At 44.1% G+C, this 24,606-nt stretch overlaps 1 protein-coding gene across 1 annotated transcript; it reads right to left on the minus strand.

Moving 5' to 3' along the window:
* Nucleotides 1-24,275, minus strand: FAAP20 (FA core complex associated protein 20). Its single transcript, XM_069948031.1, has 5 exons — nucleotides 24,156-24,275; nucleotides 21,437-21,547; nucleotides 8,516-8,663; nucleotides 226-944; nucleotides 1-114 (listed from the first exon to the last, which is right to left on the minus strand). The coding sequence occupies exons 2-5, from the start codon at nucleotides 21,535-21,537 to the stop codon at nucleotides 42-44; spliced, it is 1,041 nt and encodes a 346-aa protein (XP_069804132.1). The 5' UTR covers nucleotides 21,538-21,547; nucleotides 24,156-24,275; the 3' UTR covers nucleotides 1-41.
* Nucleotides 24,276-24,606: the final 331 nt, after the last annotated feature.

Raw genomic sequence — 24,606 nt, forward strand, 5'->3', positions numbered from 1 at the left:
TGACACTGTACTGAAGCATTTATTTAGTCCACATTGTTAAATCACCATACTACATCAACAGTTGTTTCTGACAAGCACTGAGCCAGATGGCTGTCCATATCAAGCTGTGAAAACCTGTTGAGGAAAAAATAGATTCTTATTATTTAAAAAAAATATATAATAAAATCTGTATTTGTACCATATTCATTTAAAACGACACCAATTTTTCAATTTTTTTATACTTACCGCTTTGGAAACTGCATCAAGCATATGGGACAGGTGTCCAATGAACCTGCGGCCTCTTCTGGTTTCTCAGCCCTCTCTTCTAGTTTATGCCCTCTGCTGCTGCTGCTGCCCTCTGAGGTCTCGTCTTTTGCAGCATCTACCATGATGACATCTTCAGGCTGAGGCTTTTCTTCTGTTGCGGGCTCCTTTGTTCCTTTATGAGCCTGTATTATCTTGGTACTTTTTAAAGATGTTACTGTAGCCCATAAGTTAATATTCGGTTTCTGTGAGGTCTGCTGTTCCTTGGCGTGCTTTGTAGACCCTTTTTGTGACGTCTGTGGCTCTTTGCCGCTCCTTGAGGAACTTTTACGTGGTATCAGAGATTCACCGACTTTCTTTGAGAAGCCTTTTATTAATGTACTTTTTTGTGACATTGGAGGCAACGTGTCAATTTTTGTTGAAGCGTTTTCTGCCGTGGCTATTTCCTTGCTACAGACTGAAATTCTGACTGGCTTGGTTGTCGATACTGTAGAGTTCTTTTGCTGCTCATTTTCTGGAAGTGTGTCAGCTAAGGGTTTATTAATGGGCTCAGTATTCTGTTGCCTGGCCTCAGTCTCAGGAACACAAGGCTTTGGTGCCTTATCAAAAGTAATGGCACTGGGCAATGGAACCCATTCAAAGTTCAGGTCTCCAACTTTAAACACTTCCACATTGATCGTTTCCTTTTCCTTCCCGTCCATCTAAATGTAAATTTGTTTAAACATTATGTATGAAATGTTATAGGATACGAGAGACAAACTACACAGAATTAATGGGATTTATAAGTAAATAAACACAAAGCACTACACCATACACTGATGTGAGAGATAACCGGGGTAGATTTATAGGCTACGATTTTGCCTGACTTGCAATGCAATTATGATAATTGAGAACAATTACATGAAGTGTTTACCGTGTTTGTTTGTTTTTTTCAATATAATGAAAACTATTCTTTCTACCATTAATTGCAGTGCGATGGTAGGAGTCGTTTCTATGCCGGTGACTGAGAAGAACCGTTTACACGTTGGTTGGTTCAACAACACAAATTTTTTAGACTCATTATCTTTCCAGGCCTCGTTTTCACACCTTACATCCTTCATTTCTTTATTTCTTTTTATTTCCTTTGTTAACACGGAGCGGCTAACACACACACACAAAAAAATGAAGTTTATGCAGTCTTTCATAAGACACAACAAAATTGTCTGCAGGTGTAACTGGTCTTTCAGTTGTAGAAATGTTGCTGCTGTATTACTCTGTAAGCGGCTACCCCTCTGCTTTCTCAATAGCCAACACCACCTCACAAAGCTATTTTAATGTTCTGCATCAGTGGGTCAGGAGCCGCATCTGATTAATAAAACCTCTGGGGAAGATGCTTGGAAAACATCACGTCATAAACTAATATCATGCTGTTGATGTTGAGTTACCAGCACTTGATGGGCAATCTTTTAAGGTAACCAGTCGCTGAATTTACTGGTCAAGAAATGACCAGAAGATTGCAACCACTGGCCACTTTTCTGTATTTCCTTCCACGCTCGTCACTCCAGCGGCAGAAGTCATGCTCCACTGCAGTCAGACCCTGCACTACGTATAACACAAAGGGGGACATTTATTAAGTCCGGCGTTTTCTGTGCTGGACTAAGAAATGTCCCCATAGCTCAGACGGTACGGAGATTTATGTAGAGGCTGTCTACATAATCCTGTGCGCACCAGTGCGCACGACAGGAAACCTACGCCAGCTCAGAGCTGGAGTAGGTTTTCTGCTTTTTTTTGCTAATCTCCACACCCCCCTCCTAAATGTATTCGCATGTGGCCCCTTTCCGCCGAAAAATACGCTTTTTCGGCTTAATACATGTCCCCTATTGCATCAGCCTATAACGCGGGATTGTGTCAGCTCAATTTCATTATATAAGCTGCAGACATAGTCAGATAAAAGACAGTGAATGCAAACGTATCATAGCAGTGAAGTGGGCACTTGAATACGTATAAATACCTTTTTAAATCAAGGCTCAAGTGTCCAGAAGGCGGGGTGGAGCAGTTCTTCATAAAAAAAAAAACAAACACCTTTATTTGGAGTGTGAAGAGTGTCAGGAAGGCAGGGCCAATTTTCCCTGGGCCCTTGTGTAAATACACCTCACTGTACTGTTGGCCTATCCCTTTGCATACAGCACAGTAAGGCATAGTGGGAAACCATAGGCCCCACCTTCTAGACACTATTCATGGTCACAATAAAGGCATTTTTATGAAAACATGAGCAAAAAAAGTTTTTTTCTATATGCTTCTATTGACATCTATCAAGCTTTGCCGCAAGCTCAGGGAATGACTTTGCTTTAAAATAGGAAAATCTGATGTTGCCCCTCAATATGAATAAAGTGAAAATAATACATGTAAATATATAATTATTGCATCTGACAGATCCACTTTTAAGCATTACCGTCACTTTAACACAAACATGTGATAAATTTTGAACGTTTCCTTCCCTGGCTCACTGCTTTTGCCCTCTTCCCCACTGTTTTTTACCCCTTTGGTACTATGTATTTAAGGATATAGTAATACACAGAGGGGACAGGACCCTGCTTTGTACAGAACTGTGTGGCAGTACTTGATCAGAGTATGGGGTCTAGGAACTGACATTGGTGGCAGCTAGAGACCATCCGAACTCAAACGATTAGTATTTGATTAGCGGTGGCTGCTGAACTTGGATAAAGCACTAAGGCTATGTGGAAATCATGGATATAGTCATTGGCTGTATCCATGGTTTCCACATAGCCTTAGGGCTTTATCCAACTTCAGCAGCCCCAGCTAATCAAATACCGGTCGTTCGGGTTCGGATGAACCCGAACCCGGTTCGCTCATCTCTAACAGGGCCTATAATCAGATAATCAGATTGTAAAAAAAAAACTAATTAGGGCTGCAACGTTCTTCTCCAGGCTGCTGGATTCAAATGCCAAGTAATCCGGTTTGTGTGAACCCAAACTTACTGTAAGTTCTCTCATCTCTTATAAAGATTTTCTTTTTGCAAATAGTTTAATAATATATGTATTTTCAGTGTACTTTAAGTGGAAAATCTCTGAAATTTATATGTGCAGAATATAAAATCCCTTAACTTGAATAAAAAAAAAAATCAACGCTAAGGCCTGTCTGCGGTCCAAGAACACGAAGACTTTGAGTTACTGTAGAATGGCAAAAGTTCTATTCGACAGCCTTATTCAACAGATGGTAACTTTCAATCCTTTACAAGTATTCTGTATCCCACCCAACAGAACTGAGGCAGTGCTTTTTAAATAAAAGTCCCGTCACCATAGTAACCATAAAAATACTTAAGAGACATTACCCGAATCACAGAACTAAAATTAAATAAAACAAATGGGTGAATTTCCTGACATAGGGCAACGCTGCAAAATTCCCACTGGTGCCAATACAGCTGGAGAGCATTTAATACCATATAAACTGTTATTTAACTACAGTATTTTGGGAAACAGACTTTTTATTTGCAATCTACTGTAGCCAGAACGGAAAAAATTGACACTGCCAGTTTAAGTAATGCAGGTTTTTCAATAGAAAAAGCTTCACAATCTGTTCAAGTAATAAGACGGCTCTGGGTGTGCTCGTCATCCGCAAAGCAAAAATCTCTGTACAGACGCACTTAATACATCATTACAATCTAATCTGATGCCTATTGATCCCTGTGCCGCCAATGACCTGTAACGTACTGCCTTTAATTCATCACAGCTATGTCTAACAAAGGTGACATTTTATATCCAGGATTTCATTTTCCACTAGCAGCTGGACAGACCAATAACACAAGGAAATACACAGATAGAATTATGGCAAATTTATATTTTCTTTAAGGAGAGACCCACCGCTCTATGCAGTATTTTTTTTTTCTCTGTGCACTAAACCTGGAAGCATCACAACACCAGGTCAATGCCTGGAGAGGAACAAGCTTCTCCCTGCTTGGAAAATCCACACAATATATGGTCCCCAAATAGGGGACATATGCTCTATGCAGTATTTGTGGGCCACACTACTTAAAAGGAAAAAAAAACAAAAGAACTTTATGGAAGGGGGACTCCAGATTTTTTAAAAATGTTTTTTTTTTTAATCAACTGGCGTCAGAAAGTTATACAGATATAGGCACACTACATATATTTTCGTATAACTACGGCTGTTGTTGCTGTGATTTATACGAAAATATACGTGCCATTGCTGCCTATGGAATCCTGGCCCGGAGCATATACACATAGTATACGCTCCGGTTGTTGATCCCTAGCGGAGCCGCAAACAACTGACATGTCAGTTTTCTGCAGCCACTATTCATTGAATAGCGGCCGCAGAAAACCCTGTCAGTGAACACTGTGACTCCGGCAGCGCGCTCCATAGTGTGCTCTGGGGAGTTCTAAAGCAGGCGCGCATGGATGCGCCCGCATCAGAGCCCTGCGGCCCTAAAGATAATCCGGCTGGTACTGCAGTACCGGCTGGGATGATCTTTTCAGAGACCGGCCGTTCCGTGACCTGGCCGGGTCACGGAACGGCCGGTCTCTTACGTGAACATAGCCATAGATTGGAAAGGAAACACCACTTCCTGCAGGACATACAGCAGCTGATAAGTACTGAAAGACTTGAAACTTTTAAATAGAAGTAATTTATAACTTTAATGCATAACTTTATGACACTGGTCCATCTAAAAACATTTTTGGCCTTTGGAGTACCCATTTAATATATAGTGAATGTCTTAGAATAAAGGAATACAACAAGTCAGTGACATATAATAAATTAAACAATATATAAACTATACCATAAACTATTACAAAGCTTCCCATTAGACATGATCAAATGTCAAGAGACTATGGTATAGAACACAGGGATGATGTCCAGGTCAGTACCTTTTAAGATCTTAATTAAAATAAATGAGAGGTTACCTAACTCCTGGCAGAAAAATCCAGCCCGAGGTATCCCTGCTATAGGAACTAACATGCCTGCTATAGTAGCTAACATGTATGGAGGGCTTGTCCAAAACTATTGTCATTTTGGCATTCTATGAAATCTAGGGTTCGTCAAAGCGGCAAAAGCCACGAAACTGTGGTCAGCCATTTCCTCACCGCTATCTCATAGCACTGCAGTAGAGCCGGACGGTCTGACTTAGACACAACAGTGAGTGTCGTTCTTTTCTTATGAATTCTTGACACTTCTTGACCACAACCAGGGCTGTGATTAGAGATTGGCAAACTTAGGGCCCTATTCCACCGGACAATTATCGTTCAGATTATTGTTAAATCATTTGAATCTAAACGATAATCGTTCGGTTGAAATGCAGTTAACAATTAACGACCGAACGAGAAATCGTTGATCGCTTTATTAGACCTGGACCTATTTTTATCGTTGCTCGTTCGCAAAACGTTCGCATTGAATAAGACGTCGTTCGGTCGTTCGCAGTAGATACAAAAGCAGTAGCAAAGAAATAGCGTAGAAAAAACGACCGCAAATACGATCATAATTAACGATTATCTTTCCATGGAAATAAGTGAACGTTTTCAGGTCTTTGGCAACAGCGTTCATTTGAGATCGTTAATCGTTAACGATTATGCGAACGATAATCGTCCGGTGGAATAGGGCCCTTAGGGTCCTAGTAGATGGGCCAATCAGTAATCTGTCTGAGCTGACAGAGGTAATGTATGCCAGTTTAATCAATTGTTAGCCGTCAGCCAAGCATCGCTATTACATGCAGCAATGTGCACCCAAATCCCGATGATCATTGTCTCTATTCATTGACCCCTGATCGTTGTCTCTATTAGGGCCATCTACACAGAAAGATTATCTGACAGATTATCTGCCAAAGATTTTAAACCAAAGCGATAAACAGAGATCAGGTCATAAAGGAAAGCCTGAGATTTCTCCTCTTTTCAAATCAATTTCTGACTTTGGCTTCAAATCTTTGACAGATAATCTGTGTAAATGGACCCTCACACAGAGCGATCATGGATGATTATCGTTCCGTGTAATAGAGCCCCTGCAGTAAGATTGGGTTTATCAAAACCTGAATGATTGATTCCAGGTGGCTAAAGAAAGTCAATACAGCTAAACCGGGCAGCAACCCATTTGCTCCAGCCCCCAGAAATCAAATGCTGAGTGTTTGGGTTTGGACAAACTCAAACTTAGGCCCTATTCACACGTCCTGTTCCTGTCCGCAATTGCGGATCCGCAAAAAAATAGGACCAATGTATTTCAATGGACCCATACACACATCCGTGTTGTGTACTGGGCTGCAATCCATTCCGCAAAAAAAAAAAGGACAGGCCCTAGTACGGACCTCAACTGACACAACCAATACAACTCTATGGGGTCCATATTTACGGATGCAATACGGATAAAAATTTGCGGATTGGTTAAGGACTCAAATTTGCGGATTGAAAAATATACTGACATGTGAATAACCCCTTACTGTAAGCTTGCTCACCTCTAGCTGTGGTACCCGAGTTGAGCAAACTTTGAGCATGCTTGGGTTGTCCGAACCTGAACGTGTGGCATTTTATTAGCAGTAGCTGCCAAAGTTGAATGCAGCCTGAGGGAATCCAGAAAATAGGGGACCAAAACTCACAAATGTAAAGTGTTGCGGTATCAGTTGGTGCAATACAAATAAAAACATTATTATTATACAGCCATAAGCCTATGGCTGTATCCATGTTGGCCCAGACTCCCCAGGGCTGCATCCAGCTTCAGCAATTACCGCTAATAAAATGCCGCATGCTGAGGTGCAGACGAACCAGAGCGTGCTCAAAGTTTGCTCAACTCTAATCCCTAGACATTAGAAAATAACCAATATTCCATCCATCATCATCATAATAATGTTTAGTTGTAGTAATAGTATTTATTTGTAAAGCGCCAACAGATTCCGCCATCAGGAAATGACATTCTCCATGGATGGAGTCCAAAACAACTGAGGATCTTAGCAAATCAGAGAAGGTCACAAATACTTAGCTCCTGTGGACCACTTACAAGCTAAGCTCACTCTTTGCATTTAGGCTTGGTTTAGGATGCCTTCACACAGGACAAATCGCAGCGGAAATCTCACTGTGAGTTTTGCAGCGAGATCCACTACGAGGTAAGGTCCTGGTAGGTCCCTGTTAATACATACTCGCAGCGGTATGTAATTCACCCACCCCCTTAACCCCTTAATTGTCTGTATTCATTACCAGTCTCCTTGCTGCAAAGGGTCCCGGCTTCCTGCTCTGCCGCCCAGCCAATCAGTGTGTTGCCCAGCCGCAGCCACTGATTGGCTGTGCAGGAGAGCAGGGACCTGCCAGGATCCCACCTCGTAGCTGATCTCGCTGCAAAACTCGCAGCGAGATTTGCGTTGTGAGATGTCCTGTGTGAAGGCACCCTTAAAGAGGTTATCCAGCACTACAAAAACATGGCCACTTTCTTCCAGAGACAGCACCAGTCTTGTCTCCAGCTTAGTCTGGGTTTTGCTGCTCAGTTACATTGAAGTGAATGGAGCTTAATTGCAAACTGCACCTGAACTGGAAACAAGAGTTGTGTTGTCTCTGAAAGAAAGCGGCCATGTTTTTGTAGCACAGGACAACCTCTTTAAGCACAATTGATTTTGTTGCCACAATTCTCCCATCGATTGGTCACCTTCAGCAGAGATCCCTTTACAAGGCATCAATCATGCAGCCCTTTAAACTCATCACAGTCACATATCAGCTGTTTACATAGGGTGATGTGTGGCCAATATCTAAAAATATAAATAAATATATATAGATCTTTTTAAATATATTTTTAGGTTTGCATACTGACTGCAATAGCGGACAGTATATAGGTCCTGTTGATCTCTATGTGCTCGTGCATAAGACCGTTTTTGTATGTTTCTTACCCCTTGTATATCTCCCTCTGAGATCTCACACGTCTCTAGGGCTTGTGGATTGTCCCTGGAGGTGTGTGTGTAATTTCAGTGGGAAACACAGACACAGGGCTAGTTCAGCTCCTCATCCTCAAGTCCCCATGGCCACTCCTTACCGCCACCAAACCAGGAAGTAAAAGTTGAATTGGACAGATGAGAGTACCCCTTTATGCAAAGGCAAGTTCAAGTGGTGCCCACAATTAGTGGTGTTTTGCGGGTGCTAGTGGCTACAGCTAATCACTGCTAATTGCTTATAGCGGCAAGGCCAGCTGTAATCAAGGCATGCACATGGTGGCCATAGGTTAGTACCACTGCGTCCAGGAGCGCCTTAAGTGAAAATGTTAATTATCACATTATTTACTCAATCTACTGCACCTTGAGGTTGACGTCTGGCAGACTAGGCACAGATCCCCAGCCCACACTGCTGAGGTCTGGATACACACTGCTCATAACCTGCTTCCATGTTTGTTCAGCAGCAGTTAATTCAATTTCGTCAAACCAGGAACCAGTGAAGTCCTGTCTCCTGAAAGAGATCAAATGTAGCAACCCATGAGCACGAGCAGAAAGGGCTCACACCAAGTGCCACTTCTGTCACATCAATTTATCTTATGCAGTAACTGCTGGAAACGTGTAATGTCACGAGGGGCCAAGAGACGCTCCTGAACCACTAAGCAAAAAAATAACTCAGCATTTGCAAGCACTGCAGGCCTAAAGCACTAGTCTGGATGGTTAAACCTTGGTGACTGACATTTTTGTAATCATTCACTGAGATAGTAAGAGTAAATAATCCTGTTCACACGTATAATGATATAGCTTCATAAAGCATGCATTACTTAGCATAAATAATACAAGACACTACATGGGAGATACATTACATACATGTGCAGAAAAAGCAATGCTTACTCCCCCCTTACACCACCTCTCCTTTCCATTAGGTTGTACAAGCGTCTGGGCACCAGGGAAGTAGTTTTATCATACTTTTATTGCAGTTGTATTACATGTCTACATGCATCAAATAACCCTGGCTTTTAAAACATTGTTTGTTGTTTTTTTATTTATTTCTTTTTCTTGGAAAGCATCTGCAAAAACATCTTTTTTGTAATCATTTAGTATAATGTGTCACATTTCTGCCGCAGTTCCAAGAATCACAGGGAAAAAAAAAAGTGAGAAAAACTACAAGGAAAACCCCCAAAGGAGTAGACTGGGAGGGAGGACGGGGGTATGTAAGGCTAGGCTCTGTAGATTTTTCATTTTTAAAGAAGGGGGCTTTTACTTTTATTATTACATTTAACCCTTTAAGGACACAGTGGATTTTAGCCTTAAGGACAAGGCCAATTTTCATTTTTGCATTTTGTTTTTTTCCTCCTGGTCTTTTAACAGCCATAGCGATTAGATTTTTTCACCTACAGGGCTGCTTAAGGTTTTATTTGTTAATATTTTTATTACTTTTTTTTCTGAGAAATAATGTGACAACAAAGATCTTCAAACCTGGCGCCTTTTTTTTTCTCTTGATTTAGAACATTCACTGTACGGGAATATTGTTACACCTTAATTGAGTGGACAATCACACACACTATGATGAACAATATGTTTATTTTTCTACATGTTTTATTTGAAAATGGTAAAAAGGGTTTGATTTAAATTTTACTGGGTAAGGGGCTGTCATATTTTTAAAAATGTTTTTACAGCGCCAAAAGTGCAGAAATAAATAACTGCTGCCCCTGTAGTAACCCAAAAACACATACTGCTACACCTGTAAACTGTGCTCGGCCAATCGTGGCTCAGCGGCTGATGACGCTGCCGGCACTTGGGAAGATCGAAGGTGTTCGGGCCGGCCGGCCAAAGATGACGTTTGGCGCAAGATGGCGGACGCGTGTAGGCACGGATCAGGTATGTATAATGCACTACACTTCCGGGTACACGGGTGGGGGTGGTGGGACACGGGGAAGGGGGCCATTCACAGACATAACATACATTACAAAGTTGTATAACTTTGTAATGTGTGTTATTCTGTGAATAATTTTTTACCGCCGCACTACCCCTTTAAAGGCAAACATACTGGTAGATCCAAGGAAGACATCAAAGCGTCAAAACAGAAAACTTAAAGCAATATGTCTCGCAAACAGAAAATGCACAAAAAACTATTGAGGAGGAAACTGGAGTCAACATCTGTGACTGAACTGTAAGAATCCACCTAAAGGAAATGGGATTTACATACAGAAAAGCTAAAGAAAGCCTAAAAGCCATCAATAACACCTAAACAAAAAAACAAGGTTACAATAAGGAAAAGCAATGATGGACTGTGGATGACTGGATGAAAGTCATAGTCAGTGATGAATCCCCAATCTGCACTGGGCATGGTGATCATACTGGAACTTTGGTGCCGTTTCAATGAGATTTATAAAGATGACTGCATGAAGGAAACCTGCACATTTCCACAGTCATTGATGATATGGGGCTGCATGTCAGGTAAAAGCACTGGGAATATGGCTGTCATTACATCTTCAATAAATGCACAAGTTTTCGTTGATATTTTGGGCACTTTTTTATCCCGTCAAAGGATGTTTGGGGATGATGAAATCATTTTTCAAGATGATAATGCATCCTGCCATAGAGCAAAAACTGTCAAAACATTCCTTGAAAAAAAGACACAAAGTCAATGTCATGGCCTGCAAATAGTCCGGATCTCAATCCAATTGAAAATCTTTGGTGGAAGTTGGAAGAAAATGGTCCATGACAAAGCTCCAACCTGCAAAGCTGATCTGGCAACAGCAATAAGAGAAAGTTGGAGCCAGTTTGTCCTGTTTGTCACTCATTAAGTCCATGCCACTCATTAAGTCCATGCAAGCTGTTATAAAAGCCAGGGATGGTGCAACAAAATACTAGGGATGTGTTGGAGTTTCTTTTGTTTGTTTTTTCATGATTGCATAAATTTTTCCTCAGATTTGAGTGACTCCATAATTTTTTTTCTCAGATTTCAGTGATTCCACAATTTTTCTCCTCTGCTTGGTCTAATTAATTAAATGTTACTGACTACCACATTTTTATTTTATGATTTCTGTTTCTTAAAGTGACTGTACCACCAGGCCCAGGCTGAAGCACTGGAGGCGGGCTGACCCACCCTTAGTGGGAGGAAACCCCCGCCCCTCTATGATAGGGTTCCGTTGATTCTAATGGAGTCACGTCATGGAGGGGCTGGAGTTTCTTCCCACTAAGGGTGGGTCAGCCCGCCTCCAGTGCTTCAGCCTGGGCCTGGTGGTACAGTCACTTTAAGGGTACAAACCCACTTGACGTATTTGCTGCGTGAATCAGTCTTAAAAATAAGCAGGCAAAACGCAGGTTGGCTTTATACAATTGTTCTGCGTTAAAATATGCAATTGCGTATTTTTGAAGCGTGAAGCTACATGCGTTTTTCGCACAGGTTGTTAACAACTGATGCTTTGCTAACAACAAGCTTCACGCTTCAAAAATACGCAATTGCGTATTTTAACGCAGAACAATCTGATGCCAGTGATTCTCTAATTTTTGCCAGGGGTTGTAGCACCACAGTGCAGCACTCCTTCCTCCGTAACCCACCTCTCTACTCACCTCAGTGCATAGCATGGATCAGTGTTATCGATGCTCTGCACAGAGTCTGCAGAATCCATGTCCAGACTGCTGATCGGACTGCATAGAGGTAAATATCAGACCTCTGGCAGTCAGGAAAAATGATTGGGACTCTGCACTGCCCCCACAGCGTCATCCGGCCTGCCCGCTTTATTGATAATCAATGGAGTGGGTAGGCGGGGCAGTGCTCCTAACCGTGCTCGCGGGCGAAGGTTGCGCTAACATCGCAGGATCAATGCTGAGGAGGAAGGTAAGACACATACCTTCCTCCTCAGAGTACTGGGCGCTATGGGGGGGTTAGATTTAAGGCTATATTTGTCCCAGTCCTGAAAGGGTTAACACTAGAGCTGCATTTAAAGCCCTGTAGTAGACTCAGCTCAGCAACCCACCTTGCCAACCAGAACCCTATTGTGTATCACTGACTACTGATGAAAGCCTATGCTGAGAAAGTTTTCTTTCATTTAGAGGGGACAACATTTGCACATCTATCCAGTGACTACGTTTTTATACTATTTGGTCTGGAACAGAGGTGTCAAACTCACGGCCCTTCAGCTGTTGCAAAACTACAATTCCCATCATGCCTGGACAGCCAGAGCTGAATATGTGGCTGTCCAAGCATGATGGATATTGTAGTTTTGCAACAGCTGGAGGGCCGCGAGTTTGACGCCTGTGGTCCGGAAGGTGCTGACATAAATGGCTGGTCCCGCTAAATGTGTGCATGTTAATTTCATCGTTCATTAACCTGACTTGTCACTTAATAAATGACACTGAGGGTACAAACACACACGGCATATACGCTGCGTATTTACTGCTGCGATGCGCAGCAGATTAGATCTAAATAACTGAACACAGTATCAAATCTGCTGCGTATCTGCTGTGTGTGTTTGTACCCTGAGGTTACAAACACACTTGCCGGATCTGCAGCGAGTCTCCTTGCTGCGTTTTTGCAGGGAGACTCGCTGCAGATCCCAGCCCTATACTTTCAATAGCAGAGAAACTTTTGTCTGCAGCCCGCCCCATTAACCCCCTGGCCGCCAGACACTATACATTACCCGGTCCCCGTTCCTGCTTGCTTCGGGGCTCCCGGTGTCTTCACGGCCCGCACGGCCAATCAGTGCGCTGCGGCGGGGCAGCGCACTGATTGGCCGGGTGGAACGTGCCGGGAGCCGCCGAAGCAAGCAGGAGCCGGGATCAGGTAATGTATATCCTGCCCCCCCCCTGCAACCCTCGATCGCCCCCAGCCCACGGCCGCATGATCGCCCCCAGCCCCGCAGCCCCCGGCCGCATGATCGCCCCCAGCCCCCGGCCGCACGATCGCCCCCAGCCCCGCAGCCCCCGGCCGCACGATCGCCCCCGGCCGCACGATCGCCCGCAGCCCCCAGCCGCACGATCGCCTGCAGCCCCGTAGCCCCCGGCCGCATGATCGCCCCCAGCCCCCGGCCGCACGATCGCCTGCAGCCCCGCAGCCCCCGTCCGCACGATCGCCCCCAGCATCGCAGCCCCCGGCCGCACGATCGCCCCCAGCGGGCGATCGTGCAGCCGGGGGCTGCGGGGCGATCGTGCGGCCGGGCGATCCCGGCTCCTGCTTGCTTCAGCGGCTCCCGGCACGTTCCGCCTGGCCAATCAGTGCGCTGCCCCGCCGCAGCGCACTGATTGGCCGGGCGGGCCCTGAAGACACCGGGAGCCCCGAAGCAAGCAGGAACGGGGACCCGGTAATGTATAATGTCCGGCGGGTTAATGGGGCGGGCTGCAGACAAAATCGCAGCAGGGATGTTTCTCTGCTATTGAAAGTATAGGGCCGGGATCTGCAGCGAGTCTCGCTGCAAAAACGCAGCAAGGAGACTCGCTGCAGATCCGGCAAGTGTGTTTGTAACCTGAATGATTAAATAAAACACAATAAAAATCACAACCCATGGGCAAAACGAACAATACGAACAATAAGAATTGTAAGTTAGGCAATGTAAAAAAGCAGAAATTATTATGTAAAATCCTACCCATTATACTCTAGCGAAATAAAAACAAACATACTATACAAAGGAAAGCACCACTTTCCCTCTGGCTGTGTAAACACGAACCAATCATCATGGGGGATGCCGCATGTTTTTCTGTTTTTAGTTATACTTTCTATAGGCACACTCAGTTGACAGCTGTCTTCCCACATCATGTGACCTCTTTCACACACTGCTGAACCGGCTCACCCTCTATGTAAGGCTTTTGCCCCTTCTTGGAAATGACATATAGTCTTACATCAAGGGAGATTATGGAGCACCCAGGCTTTCTATTCTCACACAGCCTTCAAGTACTCGACTGCTTTCTATTTCAGCATGGTTTTAAGCCTTGTTGCCTCCATCATTATGCAAGGTGTATTACGAGACAGGAATAACAGCACAGAAATGTAATTAATTTACCGGCCTAAGTGGCTTCACTAATCAGGTTTAAATGAAAATCACCACGAGAAAGCTAAACGCCTGCCCGCTAATTGTGCACCGAAGGCGGTAAACACGCAGGGGCATTGTGCAATTATTTTATTTCCTTATCAGGAATTCAGTCGGAAGAGGAACCACAGATACCGGTCATCAAGAACCAAATTTACATTCTGCACCCAAGGTTTATCAGTATTATGTCCCAAACATATAATTACAGAGTAGCAAATAAAAAAAAAGGGAGGCATTTGGGAAGCCACACTTTGTAAGCTATTAACACATACTTTCAGGAGACCATGCTCCTATGAATACTGATATTATGGCAACATTGGGCACAGTGCTTGTGGCCTCTTGGCTGTGCAGGGATCTGCAGCATCTCCCCTGTTTAGGTGGGAGGGGAGCTGTGAAGGGCAAGCAGGGCTAAACAAATACTGTGGTACTGATCATATCCCAGCAATATGCAATCATTTCATGACATGACATATTAAAATGAGAATACCTATTTTAACTTCTGCCAGTTCTTCTCATCATTTCTTTGGGGGGGGAACAAAAAAAAACCAAACATTTTTTAAATCAACTGGTGTCAGAAAGTTATCCAGGTTTTTAAATGACTTCTATTACATTACTTATCAGCTCCTTTATGCCCTGCAGGAAGTGGTGTATTCTTTCCAGTCTTACATGGCGCACCCTGCTGCCACCTCTGTCCATTTTTTTTTTTTTTTTTTTAACAGAAGTCATTCACAAATCTGTATACATTTCTGACACCAGCTGATTTAAAGACATTTTTGTTTCCTGTGTAGTATCTCTTTAAGTCAGGGGTGGAGAACCTTTTCCATGTCGAGGGCCGGTCGGCATTAATAAAATCATTCGAGGGCCACATACTGTGCGCGGCAGTTAGTAGCGTGGGTTTGCAGCACACGGGGCAAGGCAAAGTATTGTTCCCCTAGTGCCCCTGCTATTGTAGTTAACCCCCAGTGATGCCCCTGCTATTGTAGTTAACCCCCAGTGATGCCCCTTGAAGTCTAGTTAACCCCAAGTCATGTCTCTGGTAGCCTAGTTAACCCCCCCCCCCCCTACCCCCCCCCGCAGTGATGCCTCTGGTAGGCCTAGTTAACCCCCATCAGGCATGTCCCTGGTAGCCAAGTTACCCCCCCCCCCAGTCATGTCCCTGGTAGCCTAGTTAACCCCCATCAGGCATGTCCCTGGTGGACTAGTTAACCCCCATCAGTCATGTCCCTGGTAGCCTAGTTATCCCCCCCATAAGGCATGTCCCTGGTGGACTAGTTAACCCCCATCAGTCTTGTCCCTGGTAGCCTAGTTAACCCCCATCAGTCATGTCCCTGGTGGACTAGTAAACCCCCATCAGTCTTGTCCCTGGTGGACTAGCAAACCCCCATCAGTCTTGTCCCTGGTGGACTAGTTAACCCCCATCAGTCATGTCCCTGGTGGACTAGTAAACCCCCATCAGTCTTGTCCCTGGTGGACTAGTAAACCCCCATCAGTCATGTCCCTGGTGGACTAGTTAAAGCGTAACGGGTCATTTTTCTGAAAACATTAAATATCAATAGTACAAGCGATTTTAGGTTTTATGTACTAAAAGAGTTTCCTTCTGGACTGAAAAAGCAATCTCCCAGCCTCCCCCTCACAGCAGATGAAGCAGGATTTCTCTGTCCATTATGTGGCTATGGAGAGGGGAGGGGCTGTTAGGAGTGACTGAGCACGGAGCAGTCCTGCAAAGCACAACACCCTGCAATCTTCTCTCAGTAAGTTCATAGATAAGCACTGACCTTTCTGAAACCTGAATCCTGCGTCTTAGGTGCCCAGAGAGTCTACAAACAGCTGACCTTCATGTCACCTCTTCCTGCTCCCTCATCTCCCTCAGCCCCTCCCCCCTTCATAGGCTTACAATGGAGAGAGCAGAGCCCGTCTTCACTGGCTTCTCTGTAATGAAGACGTGTTTGCCTGATAATGCACAGATAAGAAGTCGGGGGGGGGGAGGCTGGAAGATTGCTTCTTGACTACAGAAGGAGGCTTTTTTGGCTGATGAAACCTATTACAGAGTTTCTTAAAAGCGCTTATTACTACTGATTTCTGCAATAAAAAAAAACATGACAGTTACGCTTTAACCCCCATCAGTCATGTCCCTGGCAGCCTAGTTAACCCCCAAATAAAAAAAATAAACATCCCACTCACCTTACCTCCGCTCCCACGCTGTCCAGGTCCTCTTCTGTCCCAGGTCCTCTTCTCTCCCAGGTCCTCTGTGCCGATCTTCTCCTGCAGGCGGCGCGCGATGAAATGAAATGACTGAAGACACGAGCCGCTCTAGTGGGGAAGGAGCCAGAACAGACAGCATCCTCCTGTATCCGGCAGCTGTCACAGACACCGGAGGATGCTCCTTCCTCCTCCAGAGCGGCACGTATCACAGGGGAGCTGCGGGCCGCATCGGTAGGTCTCAGGGGCCGGATGCGGCCCACAGGTTCCCCACCCCTGCTTTAAGTGGTGGTTCTGTAGAATGAAGGGGCAGGGCTCTGTCCCTTCATCTCTACTCTTACTGCTAAAGTAGCAGTCAACAGAATTATAATGGAGCCTGTGGAACTTCCGGTAATCACTGTCTGCGTCTTCATTCTAACAATCCCCAGGGCTCTGAGTACCCGGACCCCGACCGATACAAAACCACTCACAGTTTTTTTAAATGATAGGTACCCTTTAACTATGTCACAATGTCATATCTAGTACAAGAGCTATATGGGAAAAGTATCTTACCTTGCTATTGTGACTACCCCCAATAGGAAATTATTAGATTCAAAATGCTGCCTATTTTACTGTTGTAGTATTCTTTTTTTACTTTAGTTTTCCAACCACTTACATCAGCAACACTGATATGTTTACCCTGCTTGAAGAGGTATTCTGGGCAAAAATAAAAAATACTATGTGGGTAGGGAGAACATACTAAAGAATGTATACTTACTGGCCCCTGCGCCCCCGCAGGGCCACGTCCTCGCTCCCGGACCCTCACCAGCATCCTCTCTTCCCCTCCTGCAACATTATGAAACAGCTGATGGATGCCCTGGTCAGTTAGTCAGTGACTTGGGCAGGACACCACTGCAGTCACTTATTAGCCGAGCAAGTACTTTCACCTGGGCCATGATGTAGCAGTAGGCCGGAAGATAATTAAAGCTGGCAGGGGTCCGGGAGCCAGTTGTAGCCAGTTGGGGGCACAGGGACCAGTAAGTATATATTCTTTATTATGTTCTTCCCACCCCCTGCCCACACTGTATTTTTTGCTCAAAGTACCCCTTTACCTATATTGTGGTATTTCCAAAGCAAAAGTGTTGACAAATTTTCTTTAAGGGTAGCTTCACACGTATGCAGCAGATTTGATCTAAAAAACTGAACACAGCATCAAATCTGCTGCGGATTCTGTACGTGTGAACGCACCCTAAAAAGATGTTATCACTGCAGCTAGCTGATCATTGGAGATTCAACTGGTAGGTCCCCAACCAATCACAAGAGCTTAGATTCTATGGGACTTCTGTATACAGCTGAGCACTGAACCTGGCTATATTTTAAAGTGACTGTACCACCCGGCCCAGGCTGAAGCACTGGAGGCGGGCCGACCCACCCTTAGTGGAGTCACGTCATAGAGGGGCTAGGGTTTCCTCCTACTAAGGGTGGGTCGGCCCGCCTCCAGTGCTTCAGCCTGGGCCGGGTGGTACAGTCACTTTGACCCTCAGAGGACCGGGCCAATTTAAATTTTTGCGTTTTCATTTTTTCCCTCCTTGTGCTTAAAAGGCCATAGCACTTGCATTTTTTCACCTAGAAACCAACATGAGCCCTTATTTTTTGCGCCACTAATTGTACTTTGCAATGACAGGCTGAATTTGTTTATAAAGTATACTGCGAAACCAGAAAAAAATTCAATGTGTGGTGAAATTGAAAAAAAAAAACGCATTTCTTTTATTTGTTTTTTTTTTCGTTTTTACGCCGTTCGCCCTGGGATTAACTGACTTGTTATATATGTTACAACGATATGTAACATGTATAACTTTCATTGTGCCTGATGGCCTGTAAAAAATTCAAACCATTGTAAGGGTGCGTTCACACCTACAGGATCTGCAGCAGATCTGCAGCAGATTTGATGCTGTGTTCAGTTATTTAAATGAAATCTGCTGCAGAAAATCAGCTGCAGATCCTGTAGGTGTGAACGCACCATTAACAAATATATGTTCCTTAAAATCGCTCCATTCCCACACTTATAACGCTTTTATCCTTTGGCCTATGGGGCTGTGTGAGGTGTAATTTTTTTTGCCATGATGTGTTCTTTCTATCGGTACTTTGATTGCGCATATGCGACTTTTTGATTGCTTTTTATTTTATTAGACACCAGGGAACGGCTGCATCAAGTAATCGGGTGCAGCTGTCAACTTTGACAGCTGCATCCGATTACTTTATTAGCGGGCACGGCGATTGGACCGTGCCCACTAATAGCCGCGGTCCCGGGCTACGAGCGGCCCCGCTCTGAACACATGGAGGCGGCCCTGGACGTACGGGTACGTCCAGGGTCGCCTAGGGGTTAAAGCCCCATAGACATTAGATAAAGCTGCAGTTGAACGGTTACAGTGGGCACCTAATCTCTAGGGTTGTGGGCTCCCATATATCAGGCCCCACCGATAAGCTAGCTACTACCTAACCTATGGAATGGGGACAATCCTTTTATTATTAAACACTGGAATACATTTAAGAAATTTTAAAAAATTTCACCTTTTACAATGTTTGGAGTGTTGTATCAATGTGTGAAATTGAGTTGTTTTTGGAAAAGGCACTACAGGCCTTTTGATAAAGGAAAAATAAATTAAGATCAGGTAAAAGAAAAAAAAAATACTTCCTATGTTCCCAAACTACATTTTTCTGTCACATCCTGATGTCCAGTCATGTGAGAACCGCTCCCAAAACAAAGATCTACTTCTGACCTCCTTATGCTTCACTTACTGCCCTTCAACAATGACACCTATCAAGGGATTCCCTACATCCATATGGCCATTATGGTCTGTCACAACATAGGAAACTTACCTTATTAAAGTAATTCACATGATTTCAGGGCAGCTCTAGTGCAGAAACCTACACTGAGTACTGATTTTAAGAAGCATTCAACATAGATTTACAAAGTAACCCCAGCAGGTATTTTAAAATGGAAACTAAGGCCTTTGAAAAGGGGAAAACACCATCAAGGGACATATTCCTCTCATGCATATATCACCTTTAGGCTATGTTCCCACTTCGGAAACATATCATGCAAAGTTGGCCATCTCATTATATAGATAGCTGCTAATAAACATCATGATCATTATTAGTGGCCGTCTATGTAACGAGACGGCCGCCTTTGCCCAATATGTCCCCAAAGTGGGGAAATAGCCTTAGGGCAATTTTGAACATAGATATGTTGTTTTTTTGTTGTTCTCCAACATTAATAGAGAGGTTGGGTAGAGAGGTTTCTGAGACTGCAGGGAAAATAACATTGAGATATACTTATCGGGCTAACTCCTCCCACTTTTGCTAGTTTTCCAGAGCATCCAGTTCCCACTGTGGTCCTCTTTGTAGATCATGCAACATGCCAACTGAACACAAGGAACTGCCTGTTCAGCCAATCTGTAACCATAGGGGTTTGCTGCTTCAGACGGAATTGGCTGCCTGAGCAATTCCTTATGCAAATACCCACCCCAGGAATGCTAGGCAGCAGGTCCCCTCAGAATGGTGGTAACAGGATAGCAGGGAGGGTTTGTATAAAGTTCTATTACATGGAGAGATTATCTGCCAAATCAGGTGGATATCTCTCTCCATATCAGCAATCCGCTAATGAGCTCACTCATAGGCTATTCGCATCGGCAGCCTTTTGGCTCTTGCTCGTGCCATGGGAACCCGGAACTAAAGAAGATCTAAAGAGGCGGACAGGGGTCGACAGGGACCGCGGCCGGCGGAATTTTCGCATGGCGATCGACTCAGAAGGGACGGTGAATATAGGATCTGTGTCTGTGTATGTTTTGGTTTTTTTTCCTGACGCCGGAGTTGTCCTTTAAGATATTTAATTTTCACACCAGCCAGGGCATAATACTTTAAAAAAAAAATACTGGAATACTGGAAGGGATTGTATGCTTCAGACAACACTTAGGTTGTAAGGATAGATGCATTAGAGGGGAGTCTTAAGGGCCTTTTACACAGGCTGATTACCGTCCAGGAGAGCCAAAGAAGAGCTTGCCAGATCACAGAGCAGCGGTAAGTATGTACTGCTCTGTGATGGAAACTGACAGCACAGATATATGCATATCCGTGCTGTTGGTCTCCATGGCTGCTTGAACCATACATGGATCGTATGTGCAGCCTGGCCTCTAGATTTCTCATGGCGTGTAAAGGCACCACAAACAAATGCCGATATCACTGATTGGTGCTCGTTAGCAGGTAAGAAGGCCCCTGGTCCTTTTACACGTGTCGATAAAATTGCTAATGAAATCGTTTGGCAATAGATGATTTGTTGCCTTCAACGATAAACATTTATGCTAAGTTTACACGGAACGATTATAGTTCGAATTTTCGCAATAACGATCGCATTTGAGCAATAATTGTTCCGCGTAAACAGCAAACGATCAAGCGACAAATTGTTCAATTTGATCTTTCAACATGTTCTCAAATCGTCGTTTGCTAAAAATTCGCAGATCGCTTCGTGTAAAGTCTTTCAAAGATTCACCCTATGTGAAAGATGGGTTAAGTGATCTTAAAAACGATCGCAATAACGATTTTTCTAACTATTTATCGTCTAAACGCTGATCGTTATAAAAACCAAATTATTGCTTCAAAATCGTTAAACGATCGATTGGGCGAATTATCACTTTGTGTAAATGCAGCATTATACAAAAAGATAAATTGCTACAAAACCTAAAATTTATCTAAAGCTAAAACTTATTGTGTGTCATACAGCTGCCTCAACAACTGTGGGCCTCTATTATTCCATGCTGGCTCTGAAGAAAGAATGGAAACTCTACAGGTATACTTCAGAAGCCGTAGCATCTGCTGCAGATTGTGGATACAGATTTAACCCTTTGAAGAGGGGTGAAATCCATTGCAAAGCCCCTCCATTTGCCACAGCAATCTCCATTTTGGACTTAAAATACCCCTACTATATATATGTATGTGTGTGTATATATATATATATATATATATATATATATATATATATATATATATATATATATATATTATCATAATGGCAACTCACAGGCTATGTGCAGATGATGACTGTTGTCCAACTTCCATATCTTGCCCACCCTGAACTGTGGTTACACATTTTTTTCTCTTCAACTTAAGTTTGGCAGACATCCTGAATGACCTGCAAAGGATCAGATGGTTTACATAAGCAACATTCACTAAAGGCAGACACATCTGGTAATATGCAGCATACTCAACATTCATCAGCACTGTCTGAGGCTAAGGATGTATAACTACTTGTACAGAACAAAAAACAGTCCCTGAATGGACAACACTGTGTGGTACTTTGTTCTTTCTCTTGAGCTTGATGTTGTTGGGATACCGCTTTAGAGTGAAGCTACAAAGCAATTTCTGTTACTTTATCACTCCTACAAGTGAATAGGACTGCGTTGAAGGCAACATGACCCATTCACTTGTAAAATTGATGATGGAGTTATGTCACATGGCGGTTTCTGGTTGCACGACTGGGAATCACTGTGTAGCCTTGGCCTTAAAGAACGTTTCATACACATATGCTCAAGAAGAGGGTCATAAATATGGGGAAAAAAAAACCTTATAGTCCATCAGACATACAGTGGTATAAGTCAGCAACCATTTTCTGACAAGTTGAGGCTATATACCCTAAGTGTACAGAGTATATAGCCTTAGACCAGTGACCGCCAACAAGCCGCAGGCAAAACTATAACTCCCATTAGGCCACTATGGGAACTGAAGATTTGCCACAGCCAGAAAGTCACAGGTTGGGGGAAACTGGTTACAGCACTACAAGGACCATGCACCATTTTTGTCGTGTTAAGTATCGGTGTCAAATACTATATTCATGCTTGCTTACAGTTACCTTTGATAGTGATGCTATGGTTGGTGCGTAGTTACCTGTGATAGTGATGCTATGGTTGGTGCGTAGAGTTACCTGTGATAGTGATGCTATGGTTGGTGCATAGTTACCTGTGATAGTGATGCTATGGTTGGTGCATAGAGTTACCTGTGATAGTGACGCTATGGTTGATGCATAGAGTTACCTGTGATAGTGATGCTATGGTTGGTGCGTAGTTACCTTTGATAGTGATGCTATGGTTGGTGCGCAGTTACCTGTGATAGTGATGCTATGGTTGGTGCATAGAGTTACCTGTGATAGTGATGCTATGGTTGGTGCGCAGTTACCTGTGATAGTGATGCTATGGTTGGTGCGTAGAGTTACCTGTGATAGTGATGCTATGGTTGGTGCGCAGTTACCTGTGATAGTGATGCTATGGTTGGTGCATAGAGTTACCTGTGATAGTGATGCTATGGTTGGTGCATAGAGTTACCTGTGATAGTGATGCTATGGTTGGTGCGTAGAGTTACCTGTGATAGTGATGCTATGGTTGGTGCGTAGAGTTACCTGTGATAGTGATGCTATGGTTGGTGCGTAGAGTTACCTGTGATAGTGATGCTATGGTTGGTGCATAGAGTTACCTGTGATAGTGACGCTATGGTTGATGCATAGAGTTACCTGTGATAGTGATGCTATGGTTGGTGCGTAATTACCTGTGATAGTGATGCTATGGTTGGTGCGCAGTTACCTGTGATAGTGATGCTATGGTTGGTGCATAGAGTTACCTGTGATAGTGATGCTATGGTTGGTGCGCAGTTACCTGTGATAGTGATGCTATGGTTGGTGCGTAGAGTTACCTGTGATAGTGATGCTATGGTTGGTGCGCAGTTACCTGTGATAGTGATGCTATGGTTGGTGCATAGAGTTACCTGTGATAGTGATGCTATGGTTGGTGCGTAGAGTTACCTGTGATAGTGATGCTATGGTTGGTGCGTAGAGTTACCTGTGATAGTGATGCTATGGTTGGTGCGTAGAGTTACCTGTGATAGTGATGCTATGGTTGGTGCGCAGTTACCTGTGATAGTGATGCTATGGTTGGTGCATAGAGTTACCTGTGATAGTGATGCTATGGTTGGTGCGTAGTATGCTCTAGCCATAGCATCACTTTCGCAGATATCACTGCACACTAGCCATAGCATCACAGGTATGCAGGTACTATAGCATCACAGGTGTCACTATGCAGGTACTATAGCATCACTATCACAGGTGTCACTATGCAGGTACTATAGCATCACTATCACAGGTGTCACTATGCTCCAGCTATATAGCATCACTATCACAGGTGTCACTATGCAGGTACTATAGCATCACTATCACAGGTGTCACTCTGCACCAGCTATATAGCATCACTATCACAGGTGTCACTCTGCACCAGCTATATAGCATCACTATCACAGGTGTCACTCTGCAGGTACTATAGCATCACTATCACAGGTGTCACTCTGCACCAGCTATATAGCATCACTATCACAGGTGTCACTCTGCAGGTACTATAGCATCAGTAGCAGATAGCATTCGCAGTATCTGCTTTAATAAGGGTAATGTAGTATTTTCTTTTAAGTCTTATACATTCAGCACTTGTGGCCATTGTAACCCAGGCATGCGAGTGTTTCCCGGCACTGAAGGGGTTAACCCGCTGCTCCTCACACTACACATGGCGGGATGCGCGCTGAGGAGAGCGGCCGCCGTGCCCTACACCTCTCGCCCCGCGTCATTACCGGCATTGTTCTCGTATCTGCAGCTACCGGATAATTATAATCACGAAGCAGCTGATTAACGAGTCACTACGGGCAGTACAGTGATTAACCGCTAATAACGCGGCTACAGGGAGCCGCCATCATCAGGACATACGTACACGGAGCCGCCGACAGCTCTGACAGGACGATGGGGAGAAAAGCGCGGGCTCTGCGCAGACTCCGCCCCCCGTGTGAGGGCGGGAAAGTGTCCGGGTCCGTCTGCGGTCTCCACAGGATTCCTGTCAGACTAATGTCCTGAGCACTACAGCCAATGGCACAGGATTCCTGTCAGACTAATGTCCTGAGCACTACAGCCAATGGCTGTTTCATTGTGTTGTGACTGACGAGCGGAACATTTCTTTGGTAAAGAATCTCAATGGGCTGCAAGATGAAAGTGACAACCCAGCTGTTGTCACTACGACTCCCATCAATACTATAGTAAACAGGTGTGAAACATGGGGACCGCCAGCTGTCGCAAAACTACAGAACCCATCATGCCTGGACATTAATAAAGCCCAGTAATGATGAGAATTGAATGTAGATTTGCACTTTTCACATCAATTATTTTGG

The sequence above is a fragment of the Dendropsophus ebraccatus genome, chromosome 12 (genome assembly GCF_027789765.1).
Source record: "Dendropsophus ebraccatus isolate aDenEbr1 chromosome 12, aDenEbr1.pat, whole genome shotgun sequence".
Classification (NCBI taxonomy): Eukaryota; Metazoa; Chordata; class Amphibia; order Anura; family Hylidae; genus Dendropsophus; species Dendropsophus ebraccatus.

Coding starts and splice junctions, on each gene's coding strand:
- FAAP20 (XM_069948031.1), bottom strand. CDS start 21,537: ATGTCTGCCAAACTTAAGTTGAAGAGAAAAAAATGTGTAACCACAGTT. Junction 8,664..21,436: donor TCATCATCTGCACATAGCCT/GTGAGTTGCCAT, acceptor GATCTCTTTCAG/GAGACAGGACTTCACTGGTT. Junction 945..8,515: donor TGCCAGACGTCAACCTCAAG/GTGCAGTAGATT, acceptor ATTTACATTTAG/ATGGACGGGAAGGAAAAGGA.